Raw genomic sequence first — 20,563 nt, 5'->3', positions numbered from 1 at the left:
TTCCCTGGTGGCACAGTAGTTAAGAATCCGCCTGCCAAGGCAGGGGACACGGGTTCGAGCCCTGGTCTAGGAAGATCCCACGTGCCTTAGAGCAACTAAGCCAGTGTGCCACAACTACTGAGCTTGCGCTCTAGAGCCCATGAGCTACAACTACTGAGCCTGCGTGCCACAACTACTGAAGCCCATGCACTCTAGAGCCCGTGCTCCACAACAAGAGAAGCCACCACAATGAGAAGCCCACATACTGCAAAGAAGAGTAACCCCTGCTGGACACAACTAGAGAAAGTCTGCACGCAGCAACGAAGACCCAATGCAACCAAAAATAAATAAATAAAAATAAAAAAATTTAAAAAATCTTATGAGTTCAGTGTTTTACAGTAATGTTTATAGAAAAATTGCCAACCCTCATTAAATTAACACAGTTCATATTTTCAACCTTTTGGTCAATACAGCCATCACACAGTCACAGCTAATATAGTTAATTTGAATAAAGGAAAGTCTGCATTAATATGTGTTTAAAGACATAATTCTGCTTAAAATTTCTACTATAACACTAATGATCCAATGGGAACTCACATCTTTTCATGAATAAGGGGTTACTGTCTTATTTGTACCTAATGCAAATCATACCATTTACTTTCAAAATGCTTGAAAGCAGTCTCTCTCAAATCAGTTACACCCCTTATTTAATAGTGTATGCAATTAATTTATTTTAAAAACATCCTTTATACTAGTATAATAGAAAACTTCAACTCAACCCTTAAATGATCCAAATGATGTTAATAATCAGAGAAGCTAAGAAAAAGTTCCCAAATAGTGCAGGGCAAGTAGATTTTCCATAATCACAAACATGTGAAAAACACAGTAAAGCAGGTAAGACACTTGCGTATATCATTGCATTTATCCTCACAACAATCCTGCAAAGGAAGTGATATTAGCCCCATTTAACAGATATGCAAGCTGAGGCCCAGGGCAGCTGGGACTTACCCAGGAACACATAGCTCATGTTCTTTCCATTATTCTACAATGTTGAAAAGTTTAATCTTTAATTCAAAATGGTCGTTGGTTATATTTTATTTCCGTATTTCTGGCTAGCATCTAATAATAATTATCAATGACTTTTGAACCCACTGTGTCAACATTAAAATAACCAAATATCTTGGTTGTTTTGTGAGAGAACTCACCTTATGACTTAGCAACACCAAACTGATTCAGAGAAAGGGCTGTGGAAAAAGCGGGTTTCTCATGGTTTTTGAAGTAGTGCTGCCACCTCGTGGACTAATGGTGAGCTACAGTCCGCTTTAAGCCCACGGCACTAACCTCATGTGGGCCTCAGTGCTGCTGGTAATGCTACTTCCTTTTCTAGTCCATCCATTCCCCCAACAATAACAGTGAACAGAAATATTCTAGGCTACTTTTACAGGTATTAACTCAATTCTCACAAGCACCTTTTGTGATTTTGTTTGTCTGATTAACAGATGAAGAAAATGAAATACAAAATGGTGAAATAACTTGACCAAAGGCACACAGCTAGCGAGTGGCTGAGCCAAGATTCAAACCCAGGCAGAGGGCTCCAGAGTATGAGCCCTTGACCTCCCTAGGAGTATTTATTTTCTGTTCTCTCCTCAAACTTTCTAACCTCTGAACTCCTCCTTCTCCAACCTGTTTCAGTTGGTTGTTTTTTCCCATAAAGGAACTTAGTAAAGAACTTCCACAAACCCCCAGCACCACAGCTATACACCTAATTACATCTGTGCCGTATCTTCTGCCTTCCCTCTTGAACTATGCCCAAACTATTCATTTGCTGTGTAAGCCAACCGTTCCATTTGGGCGCTCAGCCCCATGCCCCCTTCCAAGGACACTGCTCCAGCAATTGGCCCCCTCTCTCTACTCTAATCATCAGTTTCCCCCTCTCTATAGAGGGATTATCCCCACCAGCATACAGTCTGTCATTCCATTCAATAAACTACTATATTTTAATAATCATTTTAAATGGGGCTTTTAATTAATGTTTGATAGTTGATTTAAGTTGAACAGACTAAATTTCTTTAAACAATCCCATTTACAACCCAAAGTCCTTTAAACAGTTTAATAGCATTTATACTTTTAAGATATTTTCTTGTCAACAGCACTTCAAATGCTTGACCCAACAAGCAAAACCTTCCCGAGTACTTAACTCTTATAAATATAATAAATTAAATGTACAGTGACTAAGTTCTCTGACATATTTCAGTATTTCTGCAGGCTTTGTAAGATCTTAAAATACATTTCAACTAAAATTTACAAGTCTAAAAATCTGTTAGGCATTTTAAGTTGGAAATGAAGGCCAGTGTTACATACTGTAATATGCCAATTATGTTCCAATACTACTTCAAATAGCAAATACTACAGTTTTTCCCAATGACTATAAAAAACTATTCCTGAACTTAACACTGAAGTATTGATGGCTATGGGAATTGTTTCCTAACCTTTTTGAAAATTTGTAATCGTTACCTATCTCATCTAAAAACGGCAGCACTCTGTGAAGTTTTGTTAAAGGGGATGAGTCATTTGGGCCCCAGCAGGCAGGCCAGTTCAGGGTGCTGGCATGAGGAACTCAAGCTTGGGGGTATTCAAGGGTGAATTAACTACTGTAGTAAATTCAATGATAAATGAGAATACCAACCTTGGATGGTTGTGGTGAGAATCAAATAAAATAATGTATGGGAAAACCCTTGTCACATGTGACGGTTGATGGCAGCTAGTTTTTTGGTAGAATTTCAACCTTTCATTCTTACTATTGATAGTATCCAATCTATCAGCATATTTATGAAGTTAAATTTTTTAAAAAGCTTTAAATTGATTTAAATAAATTAACCCTTCTTAACATGAAGACACAGTTTCTAACCTTGACTAATCTCATAATTACTCAGGGGAGCAAACTCCTGGTCTCTTATAAGCCACTGGGCTTCATGATTGCTTAAATCAATTCATGAAGGGGAAACCAGACCCTCTGTTTGAGCATATGTCCTTATCAGAACATAGGAATATTTTTTTCTGCTTTAAAAAAATATATCTGAATTCACAGAACTGAAATTTTAAGAGGAGACTGCAATTACAAAATCTTCCTTTAACTAAGAATTCTTCTGGCCTAAGACATTTCCTTACAGATAATTAACTACTTAAGGAACTGGGGGAAGGTGGAAAAGGTAGCAAGTGTAAAATCAGTGTGCTAGGAATCAGCAGCCAGTGACTATCCATCAGGAATTGATACATCTCAGAAAGCCAAGAAGAAAATATGAATTTCTTTATAAAAAAATGTGATTTACATTGAACTTTTTTTTAAAAACACAAGTATTTTCCAAAACAAGCTACTCTGGCTTGGGGTTCTGAAACACAAAATGATGTTAAGAATAGAGGAAAAAAAAAAAAACCCTAAACACAGATCAAATGGTTTTCAGAGGTAGGTAGCTACAAGATAAGCTCCAAATATATCAATATGTATAAAAAACGCTGAACGGCTACTAATCAGAAGAGACATGGCAAATGTTATCATTCCGCTGACCTGAAGCAAGTTGAAAAGCTGGTAGAAAGGCTGCATATTCGGGGAAGAGGAAAAACATGGTCTGTAAGGCCTACCTGCAGACCTTGTTCTGAGAAGCACAGTCAAGATTACAGAAAGAAAAAGAAACATGGGCTGGTGAGCACAGTTTTTAGTATTCAAATCTGCCTCATCACACTCTCTGAATATAGGTCAAACTAGGGTCAATTATTCAGAGTTGGCCACTAATTTGCCACACTTGGAACAGATACAGTCCAATTACCAGCTAGGTGGAACATGTGACCTGGGATAAGTGATGACATCAAGGAGAGGGAGGCAAACTCAGCTGGGGCTTGGGAATCCCAAGTGCACCGATTAGAGTGAAGAAAGAATTTATTTGTCGTCGCCATTTGTTTTGTTGTTGTTGTTTTTCCTGGATAGAAGGGAAAAATAAAGCCCTGTTCCTTTGGCAGGATTCCTAGTTGAAACTCTCCAGAGTTCTGAATGCCTGGAGACGGTTGAAATAGTTGCTGAAACAGAACTCTGCTGTATTAAAATTAATGTCAACTTGTCCAAGATGGACATACACTATGACAAAAACAACTGAGAAGATCTTCCAGCTGAAGATGCCATGAGATAATTCAAAATAGCACATGGAAAACCATGTTTAAAAACAGGTTCTTATTTTCCAAGCATAGTTATTCCAGTCTCTTCCATAAGATTGCTTCTGTAAATAGTTTTTTTTAAATGTATCAAAGAGATTCTCTTCCCAGTAGTTAACAGCATCAAATCTATTCCAAGTTAGGAGTTCTTACGTGTCCTGTTAAGCGCACACTATGATTCAATCTTCTTGTTCTCTAGAAATCCATCAGATGTATTATGCTGCAACAAAGAAGTGCTTGCTTTCCTTGTCATGGTAGCAAAAAGCATATCCATCATCCCCAACGTTTCTAGTAGTTCTCTTTGGTAATCAATCTCTTTTTCTACAAGTCCTTGAAGTAACAAAAACTTTTTATCAACTACAGGTGACTGACCAATCACAGGTAGATATATATCTAGAAAGAGAGAAGAAACACATTTACTAGAAACATCTTTCTAAACAATACATGAACAGCAATATTTAGAAAAAGTACAAAAAAAAAAAAAAAAAGTACAAAAATATTAAATATAAAAGACATTGAAAAATCTGTACTTATTTTACAACTTATGTTTTACATAAAGTAAACAATCCATCTGAAAAACGTATTTCAAAAAGAAATAATTAAAGAAAGTACAGTGTTGAGGTTCTGACTTATTTTCATTTTCCCATTAAAAATTAGTCATGGTCATTGGAGGTATTTAAGGAAAAAACTTTTTAAATTATAATAACCCTGGTGCCAGCAACTGAAAGCCAATCCATTGTAAACATTTTACTCCCACTTTAAAATGCACTGATTTACTACTATTGTTTGTTTTCTCCATGAAGTCTTCACTGGAGAACTGATAAAGACAAGGTATATCAATCTATTTGATTTCATTATTTGACATCTCTACTTCTGCAAGTATGCTACAATTTTTCAGGTTTTAACAACTACTTACCAATAATTATTTCGGCAGCATTAATCAAAACAGGGGCAAATCTTGGCTGGGACAGATTCCTACAAAGCAAAAATTCTGTTTACTGAAACCTGCAAACTTTAAAAAAAAGAATCCTTAAAATAGATTTACTAAACTGTTCTCTCAGTTCTTTACAAAGCTCAAACTAAAAGTAAATTTGGAGATAAAATTTCAGATGCAAAATACATGCGCTTCATAGACATAAAACATACCTTATCAAAAAATTAAGAACACGACTGATTTCCTTTTCATCTCGACCTGCAAGGGCATTTGCAAGGACTCCTCTTCGATTTAGCTCCTTTATGATGGAAACTGTAATCTCAGGCGTCTTAATTGCACAACTGGGCTAGAAAGTTTTTCAGAGTCAACATGAGCAGACAAGACAGTACAAGAAAAAAATCATAGTCTTGGAACTCACTAACAATTACCAAATTTAAACAGGTTTTTTCCTTCCCAGTTTTGAGTCATGGTAATGGACAAGGCAAGAAACAAAATGATTCTTTTAAAAATAAGCTCCTTGTAGATACATCAATTGTAACAAATGCACCACTCTGGTGGGGATGTTGATAAGGGGTGAGGCTATGCATGTGTGGGGCAGGTAGTATACGGGAACTCTCTGTACCTTCCCCTCAACTGTGCTGTGAACCTAGAACTGATTTAAAAAAAAGTCTTAATAAAAAATACACACATAATCTGTAGTGAGGTGGATGGACCCAGAGTCTGTCATACAGAGTGAAGAAAGTCAGAAAGAGGAAAACAAATACCATATGCTAACACCTATATATGGAATCTAAAAAAAAAATGGTTCTAAAGAACCTAGGGGCAGGACAGGAATAAAGACGCAGACATAGAGAATGGACTTGAGGACACAGGTAGGGGGAAGGGTAAGCTGGGACAAAGTGAGAGAGTGGCATGGACATATATACATTACCAAATGTAAAATAGATAGCTAGTGGGAAGCAACCACATAGCATAGGGAGATCAGCTCGGTGCTCTGTGACCACCTAGAGGGGTGGGACAGGGAGGGTGGGAGGGAGACGCAAGAGGGAGGAGATATGGGGATATATGTATACGTATAGCTGATTCACTTTGTTATAAAGCAGAAACTAACACACCATTGTAAAGCAATTATACTCCAATAAAGATGTTAAAAAAATAAATAAATAAAATAAAATTGATTACCATCCAGCCCTTATTAAATCTCAGTTGACACAACTGGTAGTTGAGAGAAGAAATCTATGGACCAAGTTAACCATCATTGCTCTAAATTGGTTTTTAGCTCTATCCTATTATAAGTGAATTCTTACTTGAATTGTATTTGGTTACCTATTTGCAAAATGACACTATAGAAGTTGTGGGCATTTATTATTATGTCTTTGCCTTTTACAGAGGGTTAATACATAATCCTATGCTTGAGAATATTTCTGCATCTTCTAATGACATAAAGACTATCACATGATTCCTATATTTTTCTTAGTGTTCCAACTAAAAACAACTCATGATATATTTCTCTGTACTATAGTGTGAAAAAAAACTTTGTGTATTTTTCCTAAAATATAGATATATATGTTTCCTTTATCTGATAATAACAATTATGAAATTCAATCCATTATCCTTTTTACCTTGCTTCTAGGAAATTGGAATATACATTTATGTTCAACTCTAGTATATATTCATAGCCTAAGATTCTGCATCTTTCTATAGTATGGGTATTCATATTCAATATGATTTTAGCAACCTATTTATATGTGTGTGTCACAAATTACATCCACTTTTTTGAAGCAGAAAGAGTATAAATAAATTAAAATTAAAATTAAAAAAAAAAAATACACATTCCTCACTCACCTCAAGGACTCTGTCAAGTGCCTTAGAGATCCGGAAGTTTTTCAGATCCCTGTCATACAATTCTAGGTGTTTCTTTGATGGCCTGTTGATCAAAATGTCATCCTGCATTGAAAAGTAAATTTACAGAGAAAAATCAAATATCCATTTAGAGCTTCATTCAAAATAAACTTCTTCATAGTGGTATTTTTTCATAGTTCTATGGTGTCCTTGAACTGTATCATAAAAGATGGTCATAAGTCCATATTGTCGATTAAATGAAAATGGAATAATCTGCCACATCACTGTGTTCTTAGTGTCCTATGATTTTAACTTACGATACATACACAATACCTCCGTTCTGGGCAAACATTACTCACCGCAATTCTCTTTACATAGCAAGCAGTGATTCAGCAGAAAGAGAATACAAGAATCAGAGAAACTGCCATCTAGTCCCAGTAAAGAAATCCTGGGTCAACACAACTTCCTTGTATCTCCATCTTCTCCATCTTCAGATGCCAAATGGAGATATTGGCTCTACTCTTTTTCAGGGTTGTTTACAAGATCAAATCAGACAGTGTGTGAAAGACACCGTTCTGAGCACCATAGCATTGTTATGATTCAGGGCATTAAGAAGTACAGTTCTTATTTCCCATTACTTATTAATTTAATGTCCCCAATCTAGCAATGTGGAGATAAATCTGAGGTAGAGAAAAGCAAAATGAAGCTAAATGCCATGTGAACTACACTTTTCAGTAATGTGCAGGGATGAAGTTGGATACTCTAACAAATTTCACCTTTAAAAAAAATTACACAAAATATATAAATACCTGTTGTTTCATATAATTTTTTCCTTTAATAAAAGTTCGATATGCAGGCCTTCTTCTCCTGGGAAGAGAATCCTTCTTTGCTTCAGATTTCCGATGTTTAACACTCAGTATTCCATTGGTCATTCCTACAACTATTGTCTCATCTTCATGCTAACAGCAATTAGAAAAATAAGTTAGTATATTCCTAACTCATAATTCATCTTACTTTTTCTTCAAAATACCATTTATAATGTGTTTGCCACTTATCCATACTTTCAACAAGAGTTCCATTCAGATATAGATACTCTAACAAAAAGTTAGAATAAAATCATTTTTTTCCTCCAAGATACTATTATATTGACAGAACTTTTAATTATACTTGGAAATTATCACTGGCAGTTTGTATAATAATACACAGTTAATGGTATCTTAAGAAACTTTCAAAATAATTTTTTTCCCACATCCTCTTCCTAGAAAAAGAATGATGTGGTAGCATGACTTTCCACAATCTTGTCAAGAAAATATTTTGTAATAACTTTTCCCCTCCCAATTTCTATATAATGTATTCAAATCTATTCCTCCTCAATGGCTCATGAAACTTGACAATGAACATTCCAGAAGGAGCAGTTAACAAAGAAAAGGAGACATTTCACTGTGTTACCCCTATTCTCCTTTTTTTTTTTTGCTCAGAGAGCCAACTTGACTTTCTGGAGTATTTAACCCTTGGGGTAAATGTACTGAAGAAAGATTTATCTGCTTTCCAGGTCCTGTCCTAGTGTTAACAATGCCTACAATACTGTAGTTGGTTTCAAGCTATGCAGTGAGTGGGACCTAAATCTGAATTCATGCCTAGTTACTGAGACAAGTTACATGTTCTAGCAATTATCTAATGTGGTGAGAAGAAAATAATACTTATTCAAATACAAAGATAAACCCTAATATTCCATTTTAGTTTCATTTAACAGGCAAGGTTAGTGAAAGCTTTAAAAAGAGCTAAAAGTACTTACTGCAAGTGCAAGACTCAAAATTGAAGCTGCATAATCAAAACTGTGGACTACTTTGTAGGAAGTTGTGCTATATACTTTCACCTTCCTAATGAAAAAGAAAGCGTTGTCACAAATCATCTTGGAAATGAGCATAAAAGGTAAAATTTCTATTTTTTGAAACTCAATATATGAATATTAAAACTTATACAACAATGAAGAAAAACAATGATTAATAATATTAGTTACAAACTAATTCATCACTGGATCTCTTTTAAAAATGAACTGTTTATTGTTAAGTTTGCATAAAGACTTCAACCAGCCACCAGAAGGATAGACCACTGTCTCCTGAAAATGAAACTTGAAAGTAAAGAAAAAGCATCATGAATGTTCATCGGAAAGAGCAGGGTTTCTCAACTTCATTCAGCATTACCGACATTTCGGGTAGGATAATTCTTTGTAATGGTGGCTGTTCTGTGCACCGCAAGATGTTTAGCAGCATCCTTGGCATACTCACTGCATACCAACAGCACTCCACCCCCAAGTTGTGACAACAACCAAAAATGTCCGCAGATAGTGCCAAATAGTCCCCTAAAGGACAAAAATCACTCTGGGTTGAGAACTACTATGAATAGAGCCAACTTACACCTAGGTTTTGAGGGACACATCTAAAAATCAAGTCCCAAATTGCCTAGTAACACCATTGAAGAGAATTTGCTATACATTTACATAGTAAGTTCCTCTGCATTAGAAATATTTTCTAGCTTTTAAAATATGTATACTTTTTAATAAACATGCTGAAAAACCAAGGCTTTCCATATCAGTGAAAAAGGGAAATATGGAAATAAAATGACCAACAACAGATAAATATAAGTAAATTCTAGAACTGGGCCATCATTCTAGCCACATGTGGCTAATGAGCACTTAAAATGTGGTCAGTGAAAAAGAAGGGAATTTTTTATTTTTCTTAATTTTAATCAACTTAAATTTAAATTTTAAAACTGAGGCAGTATAAAATATTTTTCTGTTAAACACAAGTATATTTCACTTTAACTGTAAAGTATTACTACTGTATTAAGGGCATGTATTCGATGCTGAACTTGCTTCTAGTTTATCATTAATAATTTTTACATTGAATACATATTGAAATAATATTTTAGAGTAAATAAAATATATTATTAAATTAATTTTACCTAGTACCTTTTAGCTTTTAAACATGACTGGTAAAACACTTAAAATTACATATGTAGCTCACATTATATTTCTATTGTACAGCACTGTTCTAGAACATTAATTAATGAAACACTAATACCTACTGAAAATAGTAATATTTAGAAATATGTATTTCTATACATTAATGTATAGACATTTTTACATGAAGTTTTAAAGAATACAAGTTTTAAAGAATACAAGCTAGAATATATATACACATACTCATTATAAATATTTCAAAATATACAAACATACAATGATTTTAAAAGAAAACTACAGAATAATAGAAATTCTTTTAAAAGATTAACGTTCACATGGTTCAGTAAATTACCTCAAGGGAGAAAATAAGTTTGCTATATGTAAATGAAATGTCAAAACTATTTTCAACTCAATAGATTTCTTTTCATGGAAATCATTTGGTAGAATATTTATTCTATCACAAATACTGCAAATAACTCATTTCCTCAAGCAGTAAACATGTGTACATTAAGAATGATCCAGAAAGAAAATTAAAATGCTAACCTATCCAGTGAGCCAGAAAGTAACCTCTGTCCAGAGCTGCTCAGACATAAGCACGTCACAGTTTTATGATGATTTTTCAAAGACACTAGCAACTGTCCTCCTTTTAGCATGTCCCAGACTTTAACATAACGACCTCCTATAAAAAGAAATAATCATTAGTTTGATTATGAAGAGATCTGAAAAGCGCTCTTCACTGGACACTCCACAGCACGGAGTGGAGGGATTCCAGAGCCAGACTGCCTAGGTTCAGCGCTGGGTCTAGTATTTACTGGGTACGTGGCTGATAACAGTTCCTACCTCACAAAAACCTGTTATGATGATTAAATAATTTCATATTTGTAAAGTACACAGAACTACCTGGCAAAATAAGAAGTATAATCAAAAAAGATTTTATTTTAACAAAATTAAAATAAAATCATTCTTCAAAAGGAATTCTGTATAACCATGGAAAAGAATAACATAGATTTCATCTCCTAAAAATTCTGTGAATCCCAACAAAACTGAAAAACTCTATAACTTTTACTCTAAGAATTGGAAGCATCTTTAAAGGCAATTTAATCCAGGGGTTTAAAAAGAATTTTTTTATTACGGCATCTTCTCTTTCAATGAAATATTAAGCAAAAGTCTAGTAGGTAAAATGGAAAAAGAGGCTGGGGGGCTGGGGGTGGGAGGGGACGAAGTTCTTACTTATCCTGACTATGTAAAAGGGCCTGCAACCCAATTTACAGCCCCTGTCTCCCCACATGTAGCAGCTCATGAGAGAGATCACAGTTTGAAACCACTGATCTAGCCCAACCTCTCATTTTCAAGGTCTATATTGGTTAAAGGATTGCCCAAGGCCACACAATTAGCTACTGACACAACGGAGATTAGCATACAGGCATCCACTCTCCCTGTTCAACTTGTACGTACTTCCATTTCTCAAAATAACAGCAAGAAAAATAGGTAACTCTGAAAATATTATCAACTTACTTTGAAATCAAATAGGTACTGGGGAAAAGAGTATAAAACAGGATAATTTCTATTTGGATTTTAGAATCAAGCAAAAAACAAAACAAAACAAAGCTACACACTACCTACGTATTCTTCTAATGTCAACACACTAATTTTGACTTAACAAATGAAAAAAGACAATTTACTTCTTCCATTATAATTTTTTAAATGCACCTCAGTTCCAACTTGATAAAAAATGTATCAAGGCCCCTTTGACTCCACATTATCTTCTCCTCCAGCACTATCAGCTATTTGCTGGGTAAGGCCATTTCAATCAAGAGTCACATAAAAAGGGATAAGCCTGATTCTAGATCTCAAAGGACCTATGTTTTCAAAAGCTGCCGCAGATCTCTTACGTAGGAACAACAGCAGGAGTATGACCTGGATTTTTAGATTAAGTACACAATGAAGGCTCTCAAGTTCTGAGATTTCAGATCTGCCACTTACCACTTTGTCTTGGACAAATTACTTAAAACTTTTATTTATTTTCTTTTGCAAAATAGAGGGAAAACTATCTTGTAGGCTCACCTAGGGAACTGGAGATAATACGTTTATAATAGCACAGTGCCTGGCTCATATTAGCTACTCAGTAAATGAAAATTGCTTGCCTGTCCCACTTATCAACTGCCTGAGCAAAAACTGAGACATGCATTTCAAGTGCACACTGATAAATTATAAAGAGTAACTAATAAAGAAATATCTGACTCAAGACGAACAATATTGGTGAAAGCAATTTTTAAAAGAAATACCTGCTGATACCAGAAGACCTCCAGAGGGAAAAAGCAGGACACTCTCCACTGGCTGCCCATGCTCAACAGAAATAACACTCTGGTTTGTTCGTGCATCAAACATCTTCACAGTGTGATCATATGACCCTAAAATGTCAATTTTTGTACTATGTGAGTTTCACTACTCAAAATAACAAAAATTATACGTGTGTGTGCATAATCAAACATAAACTTTAAAGGGAGAAGAAGCATAGATGAAATTTTAAAAAGACATATGTATACTCATGAAGACAAAGTACTTCCAAACCCTCTGGTACCACTGACTGTTTCTGAAGCACTAACCTACACAGAATCTTAAATGATTCCTATCTTCAGACTACTGTCACTACTGAGTCGCCTGGGAATCTTTGCACAGGCACCCATTAAGACCGAACTGCATTATCTCTGTTTCTTGGCTGCTGGAGAACCTGTGAAAACCAGAGTACAGATGTTTCCAAACACATCTGGAGGATAAGAAGAACAATCCCCAGGGACTTCCCTGGTGGCACAGTGGTTAAGAATCCGCCTGCCAATGCAGGGGACACGGGTTCAATCTCTGGTCCAGGAAGATCCCACATGCCGTGGAGCAACTAAGCCCATGCACCACAACTACTGAGCCTGCACTCTAGAGCCCGCAAGCCACTACTGAGCCTGTGTGCCACAACTACTGAAGCCCGCATGCCTAGTGCCTGTGCTCTGCAACAAGAGAGGCCACCGCAGTGAGAAGCCCGCGCACCACAACGAAGAGTAGCCCCCGCTCGCCGCAACTAGAGAAAGCCAGCCCGCAGCAACGAAGACCCAACGCAGCCAAAAAACAAAAAACAAAAAAAAACCTTGCCTTAAGTCTGAGTCATAAACTTAAAATAAAAAAGCTTATTTCATAAAAAAAAAAAAAAATCCCCAAAAGAAGAAGAAAATAAAACAATTGGATAAACAGAGACATATTCTTTTATACAACTTTTTAAAACTCCTCTATCCCAGGGTAAGCTGGGACGAAGTGAGAGAGTGGCATGGACATATATACACTACCAAATGTAAAATAGATAGCTAGTGGGAAGCAGCTGCATAGCGTAGGGAGATCAGATCGGTGCTTTGTGACCACCTAGAGGGGTGGGTAGGGAGGGTGGCAGGGAGACGCAAGAGGGAGGAGAAATGGGAATATATGAATATGTATAGCTGATTCACTTTGTTATACAGCAGAAGCTAACACACCATTATAAAGCAATTATACTCCAATAAAGATGTTTAAAAAACAAAACTCCTCTATCTCAAGAGTCCCAAAGCAATATTAAAATATATCAATAAAATTACCAACTTCAGGAGGGAAGAAAAAGATTTCACCAACCTGTTACAAAGAGATCTGGGTTCAGTTTGCTAGCACATCCACACCTCACATAATCAGAATGTTCTTTGAATGTCAGAATTTCTTTGGAGTTTGGAATATCCCATAATTTAACTGTATAATCATCAGCCCCAGAGACCACATGATATTTGTCAGCTGTAAAATCTACTGTATGAACTGCTCTGAAAGATCAAGGATCAGTATATTAAAAAGCAAGGAAAAATTATTTCTGGCACCTTCTGACATCAAACACCCCTCTTCCCAAAATAACAAAAAAAGCAGCTCAGTTTCAGTGAGTAATTGTAGGGAGAAATCATGAGAGAATAAGAAAATCTTTAAAACAGGTATTTGTCCCCAACCCAATTTAAAATTTATATACCCCTAGTACTATGAAGTTAATAAGAATATTAAACAGTAGCCTTAAAATTATATTTTCTAATAAGTTAACATTTCTACTTAGCACCTCAACAGAAAGTAAATGTTCTAAATGTTGGCACAAAGGTAGTTTAATTTGAAAAATTTCAAAATGGGTAGTTCTTAAAAAATTCTAAGGACACTTGCCACTAAGTAGGATCATATTAAGTGAACTTGTTATATTTAAAATGTTTCACTGATGGACTAAGAATATCCTGATAATATAAAAAACACTTTTGAGATTTAAAATCAAGAGCAAATTTCAGCGACGACATTGGTAATCCTGAAAGATATAAAACTGTCCTTGGCCATTTAATTTATAAAGGGGCAAAACACCAAATCCAAGTAGAAAAAATCCACTTTCCAACTTGATTTCAAAATAACAACCTCTAATATAGTCCAAGCCTTTAGAGTTCTCATTAATAGTTGTGAGGTTGCCTTTAGATCAGCAGTTTATAACCTCAATGGGGTCACAGAACTCACTGAGAAGTTAACGAAAGCTACAGGACATCTCCATAGATAACCACACATTTCCTAAAATGTCACATACAATTCTAGGAAATTCATGAGCCCCATCAAACTGGACCATAGGACTGAACCAAGTTAAGCACTGTCTTAGAACAACCAGAAAATAAAGTCCATGACGGTACATAATCTTCACAGAACTCTGTTTTTTTCAAAGCCTGTAAAACCAGTAGAGCTTACAATAATACAAAACAAAAACACATAAAAACCAACTATCTGTAACTGTATGGTGACAGATGTTAACTCAATTTATCGTGGTGATCATTTCACAATATATACAAATAGTGAAGCATTATGTTGTACACCTGAAACATAACGTATGTTAATTATAGCTCAATAAAAAATAAATTAAAACAAAACAACTGTCTCTTACTTAGTATGGCCTTCAAACTGCCTGAGGGGAGCCCTCCCACTTATATCAAAAAGCTGAATGCCACCATCTTCACTGCCAGCCACAAGCAGTCTACCATCCTGCCGAAAAGTAGCACAGTACGCTGTGTCTTTAAATCGTGAAAAGGTTTTTATAGGTTCTTGGGAGTATCGGCCATAAATGTGAATCTACAAGAAGATAAAAAACACAGTATTAAAAAAAAAAACAAAAAACAGTATTTTACTAGATGGCTCAAGACCAGTAGTAAATATAAACTACATAAAAGAAAAACAAAAATTATATTTACCCTTGAAGAAGCTGTGACAGCATAATTATACGGAGGCTGTGGAGAAAAGTCTACTTTTGACACTGCACCAAACTCCTTGATCTGAACAGGGGTCTTAATGAAAAATAATAGTGTATTAACAAAGTTACAACTGGTAAGACATATTTAAGCATATAATTTCTTATTGACAATTTCTTTTTGTTCTTAGTAACTGCGTTGTATTTAATAGAGAAGTATGAAGAAAGCAAAAAAGATCCAAATCCCATCACCTAGACAATCTCTGTGGCCATTAAAGTAAATAAATATATGGTTGAAAAGCCACACCCCACTTTTTCTCTTTAGCTGTGGAGTTTTCTGTGATTATTACCAGGAAAAAGTTATGCCTAAACCAGCATATATTTAACAATGTATTTTTTAACTGGCACAAAGATCATACCACACAGGCTGTTCTGCACCTTGCCTTTTTTTCACTTATTAACACCTTAGCTAATAACTTTGCTTAAGAGCAACAGCTTTATCATCCATTATAAGATTCATCATAATTTAATTTACCAGTTCACTACTAACAAACAGGTTTTTCTGAGATTTCTTTTTTTTTATAAATTTATTTATTTATTTATTTTTGGCTGCGTTGGGTCTTCGTTGCTGCGTAGGGGCTTTCTCTAGTTGCGGCGAGCGGGGGCTACTCTTCGTTGCGGTGCATGGGCTTCTCATTGCGGTGGCCTCTCTTGTTGCGGAGCATGGGCTCTAGGCGTGTGGGCTTCAGTAGTTGTGGCTCATGGGCTCTAGAGCATAGCCTCAGTAGTTGTAGCGCACAGGCTTAGTTGCTCCGCGGCATGTGGGATCTTCCCGGACCAGGGCTCAAACCTGTGTCCCCTGCATTGGCAGGCGGATTCTTAACCACTGCACCACCAGGGAAGTCCCTGAGATTTCTAATATTACAAATAACACTTCAATGAACATCTTTTTTTTTTTTTTTTTTTTAATTTATTTATTCATTTTTGACTGTGTTGGGTCTTCGCCCCTGTGCGAGGGCCCTCTCCAGCTGCGGCGAGCGGGGGCCACTCTTCATTGCAGTGCGCGGGCCTCTCACTATCGCGGCCTCTCCTGTTGCGGAGCACAGGCTACAGACGCGCAGGCTCAGTAATTGTGGCTCACGGGCCTAGTTGCTCCGCGGCATGTGGGATCCTCCCAGACCAGGGCCCGAACCCGTGTCCCCCGCATTGGCAGGCGGATTCTCAACCACTGCGCCACCAGGGAAGCCCAATGAACATCTTTATACATAAAGATAACATACTTTATACACAAATTCTGGAGAGTATATTCATTGAGTAAGTTCCAAGCTGTGGAACTTACAAGACCAAAAGGTATTTTTATCATAATAGATAATGCCAGAATTGCCCTCCAGAAAGTCTGCACCAATTTCCCTCCCTCAAGTAGCAACGATGATCAAAATTTTTCATTTGTGCCAATATAAGATGAAAAAGTATCCAAATTATTATCCAATAATTTTATTATCCAATAATTATCCAAAATCCAATTATTGTTTTAATTTGCACTTCTTCAATTATGAGTGAAGCTGAAGCTCTTTTAATATATTTATTGGCCACTTAAACTTCTTTTTCCCAATACCAATCTTTTTCCATTTTTCTGTTTAGTTGTTCAGCTTTTTAAAAAAAATCATTTGTTAGCCTTTACATATAGTCTAGAAGAATTAATTTTGCATCTCTTCCTCCTTAGATTAAGAAAAATGAAAAAAACCCCTTCTTTCATGAGATTCAAATTCTAAAATTTAATTCATTTGGCATTAATCATCCATTCTGTGCTAGATACTTGTATGATTAAACTGATTAAGGAATATGGATTTCTATATAACTCCAAGAAAAAAATATCAGATATCAAATTTTCCACCCAAACTATAAGATGCTGATAGATTATTTTTAGTTATTAGTTCTCTATTAGCATATCCAAAGTATAACATATGCTGAAGAAATTGGCATAAATGTAAAACACCTCCCTCCCTTAATTTTGTCTATACTTACCTTATAGTTGTTCCAGTACAGTGTATCTTGGGTGATCTTTTCACCAAGTACAGGATATGCCTGGATCGCTACAGGCTTATAACCAGCCATACTTTCATATAATTGCACTGTTATCCAAGGGTAAATAGTTTGAAATTGGTGTTAGAAATAAAGCAACTCTGCCTCACGTCTGAAAAAGAAAACATTTTATAAACACATTATTATTCATAAACCTGTATATAGTTATGATTTTCACTCTGCATCTTTTCAAAAAGCTGTGTGGTAGCTTATAGATTAGTGATCAGTAACCACTTAATTTTAATACAGAAGGGACAATCTAAAGGAAGCAGGAAGAATACAGATAGGGTTACCATAGTGTACTATCTACTCAGTTATAGGCAGAGGCTATACACAAATGTTCCCACACCTAACTGACCAATTTACAACACCTGGGAATAAATCTGGTTCGGCCATCCAGTAGCCAAAGCAGAGAGAAACACACTGGCTTAGAATGTTCACTTACTGACAACAGAAAACGTTAAGGTGAAACTGCAAATACAAATGTTCCCTGAAATTAAACTTAAAACGACATTTAATCTATAAGAACATAATCTAGGGACCTGACTTCCTGAAAGCCTAAAACTGCCAAGAAGAAAAGAAAACAAAGCTAATATTCTAATGCAGAAGATATAAATCAAATTTAAAAACTTAAAATAAAAATCTAATATTCTGATGTAGAAGCTTAAGTTAATTTTAAAAGGTTTAAACAGTAAGAAAGAAAACAAGAATAAAGCAATTCTGAAATTAAATTCTAAATTAAAGTGACACAATAAAAATTAATTAAAACTTTAACTGACATGTAATTAGGCCGAAATGTCTTTCCAGAACCATTCAGTTGCAACAAAGATTCAATTATATCAGAGGAATGATTCAGTGGTGCAACTCATCTTTCCCAAAAGCCTGAAAACACCGTATCAGTAACACCAAAATAAATAGGTGTGACATATTTTAAAGGCTTTGATGAAACATGGCAATAGATGATTTAAAAAGTTTTCTGTTCACTGAAGTACCTATAATGTGTAGGATACACTGTTTTAGGCACTGGGGTGCAACGGTGAGTGAAATAGACATGGTCAGTGCCTTCATGTACTCCAATATTCTTCATTTCAGCTGGTAACTGGCATCTGGAATCAGCCTTGACTTGTCCTTCCTTCTCACTTCTAACATCCAAATAGTTAACAAGAGCTGATTTTACCTCCCAAATCTTTCTGAACTCCATCATGTCCACTCCACCTAGTTCCACTGCTCTAATTCACATCTTCTCATCTAAAGGTCTCCCTGACGCCCTTAACTACCTTCCAAATAGCCATCGGAGTTACCTAACTACCATGCAAATCTGGCTTTTGCTACAAAGCCCAACACTGCCCAGAAAAGAAGGTGCAAGCTCCTTTACATGGCATGTAAGGCCCTCTGTGATCGTGCCCTTGCTTACCTTTCCAGCTTCACCTCGTTATTCCCTTAACACACCATGCTCTCTCTTGTCTCAATGTCGTTCTTCATTTGTCCTCAATGCAGGAATGACCTCTTTCTACCTACCTCCTATTTATCATTTAAAGTTCTACTCAAGGATCACATCCTCCAAGAAACCTCTCACCTCCTAAGCTGGGTCAGGGGCTTGTCTTCTATAATCCTGCATGACTCTGTATTTCTGTCAATGCACATAATCACACTGCATTTTTAATGACCTCTTTTTCCCATTAAATTGAACATTTCATATCTGAAAGATTAAAAACAAGTGCTCAAAGAATATTTGTGGAAGGAAAGGAAGCATTGTGCTGGGTTATATGGGAAACAAAATTAAAATCACAGGTGGTATCTATTGTATGAACACTGCTATAGAGCACAAGTCCACGAAGTTTTTCTGTAAAAGGACAAATAATAAATATTTTAGGCTTCGCAGGCCAACAGGCAAAATGGAGGATATTATGTAGTTATTTATATAGCATGAAAGAAAAACGTCCCAATTTTTTACTAAGGAAACCGCCCCAAATAATTATAAGTTAATATTTTGTTTATGAATGAAAGGAATGGGACTTTTTGGAGGAGGGGGAAAACATTTCACTTACTCTGGTTCAAAGTTAGTGTTTCCTATCATCAAATAGATTGCAAATATTCATCTATAAAAATCATTCTTGGCTCACTGAATACCCCAAAACAGACACTGGGCCAGATCTAGCCTGTGGGCCAGATCTAGCCTCTTACTACCGCAGAGCTGACCCTTGAACAACACGGGTTTGAACTGTGTGGGTCCGCTTAGAGGCAGATTTTTTTCAATAAATACTACAGTACTACAGAATTTCCGTTTTTTTGAATGCACAAGCAGAACCCAGGATGTGGAGGAACCTGGATAAGGAGGAACCACGCATATGGAGGGCCCACTGTAAGTTATCCTTCAGGGGAAGGTTGGGGCCCCTAAACCTCCCCCTCCCCCGCAATGTTCAAGGGTCAGCTGTATAGGCAAAGGAGTACATAACTCTGCCTTGAAAGAAATCGTTTAAAGCTTTAGAAGGAAAAAGTGAGGCACAGGAACAGTGGTTTGCCATATTAAAGTGAGGAACAGCATTAGAGGCAGGGAAGGGGAAGCAAGACAGACAAAGCAAAGGCACGGATGCAAGTGATGTGAAAATGAATAGGAAGAAAATGACCAGGGAGAGGTTAGAGGCTGAGAAACTGGGACTAAATGAAAAACAGGTACTACTACATCACAATGCAGAATACCAAATGTATGCTATAAGTAACGTACAGAACACGGAGCGCTCAGAAGCGATTTTTAACTCTAACTTGGCGGCTGCCAGAAAGATTCAAAGTGTGCGTTTCAGCTGGGGCTTTAAGTATAACATTAAAACGAATTAACCATTTAACATGGGTGGGCACTGCAAACTGAGGGAATCTCATAAGCAAAGACAGAGATGGAGATCAGCCTAAAGGGGTGTGGCTTACTCCGGGGACTAATAACGGTGGACAGTAGGAGTGGACGTGACGTGACTGTAGAGGAGGAAAATCTAGGTCGAAGCTAAATTGCGGGGATCCTGAGTTTAGCTATTCCGCGGAGACTGGGAAACCCCAGAGGAGCATGCTAGATACCAAGGAAGGCCCGATGTGAGTCCGGGCCACCCCCATTGGGAGCCCCCTTCACCTACCTCCGATGGGCCCGGAGGGTCCGCCGAGACACCCCGGCCTCAAGGAGAAGTTCTTGGACTCCGCCAGCCCCCTCCCCGGACCGTGCGGTAGAACATGCGGAAGGTCACGCGGATCCTTCAAGGAGCCGCCGAAACACGCCACGAACAGAACGGCGAGGCGTGTCGCACGAAGGTGACGTGAT

General features: G+C 36.7%; 1 protein-coding gene across 2 annotated transcripts; it reads right to left on the bottom strand.

Moving 5' to 3' along the window:
• Window positions 1–4,231: 4,231 nt before the first annotated feature.
• UTP15 (UTP15 small subunit processome component) lies at window positions 4,232–20,546 on the bottom strand. 2 transcript variants are annotated; one of them, XM_061187904.1, is made up of 13 exons: window positions 20,382–20,546; window positions 17,203–17,371; window positions 15,182–15,274; window positions 14,878–15,062; window positions 13,569–13,747; window positions 12,206–12,331; window positions 10,464–10,599; window positions 8,754–8,838; window positions 7,768–7,917; window positions 6,962–7,063; window positions 5,329–5,462; window positions 5,099–5,157; window positions 4,232–4,575 (listed from the first exon to the last, which is right to left on the bottom strand). In XM_061187904.1, the coding sequence occupies exons 2-13, from the start codon at window positions 17,290–17,292 to the stop codon at window positions 4,355–4,357; spliced, it is 1,560 nt and encodes a 519-aa protein (XP_061043887.1). In that variant the 5' UTR covers window positions 17,293–17,371; window positions 20,382–20,546; the 3' UTR covers window positions 4,232–4,354. The 2 variants fall into 2 exon arrangements, with proteins under 2 accessions (XP_061043887.1, XP_061043888.1); XM_061187905.1 differs by lacking the exon at window positions 20,382–20,546 and adding an exon at window positions 18,836–18,866.
• Between the last annotated feature and the right edge of the window lie 17 nt (window positions 20,547–20,563).

Source organism: Eubalaena glacialis, chromosome 4, assembly GCF_028564815.1.
Source record: "Eubalaena glacialis isolate mEubGla1 chromosome 4, mEubGla1.1.hap2.+ XY, whole genome shotgun sequence".
NCBI classification, from domain to species: domain Eukaryota; kingdom Metazoa; phylum Chordata; class Mammalia; order Artiodactyla; family Balaenidae; genus Eubalaena; species Eubalaena glacialis.
This window is presented reverse-complemented; position numbering and strand designations above follow the sequence as displayed.

What these genes read in the sequence shown, in the direction of transcription:
- UTP15 (XM_061187904.1), bottom strand. Translation starts at nt 17,292, where the DNA reads ATGGCTGGTTATAAGCCTGTAGCGATCCAGGCATATCCTGTACTTGGT. An exon ending in AGGTCTTCTGGTATCAGCAG is followed by an intron (nt 10,600 to 12,205) that starts GTATTTCTTTTA and finishes TTCTTTTTATAG; the next exon opens with GAGGTCGTTATGTTAAAGTC. An exon ending in AAAATTATATGAAACAACAG is followed by an intron (nt 7,064 to 7,767) that starts GTATTTATATAT and finishes TTTTCAATGCAG; the next exon opens with GATGACATTTTGATCAACAG.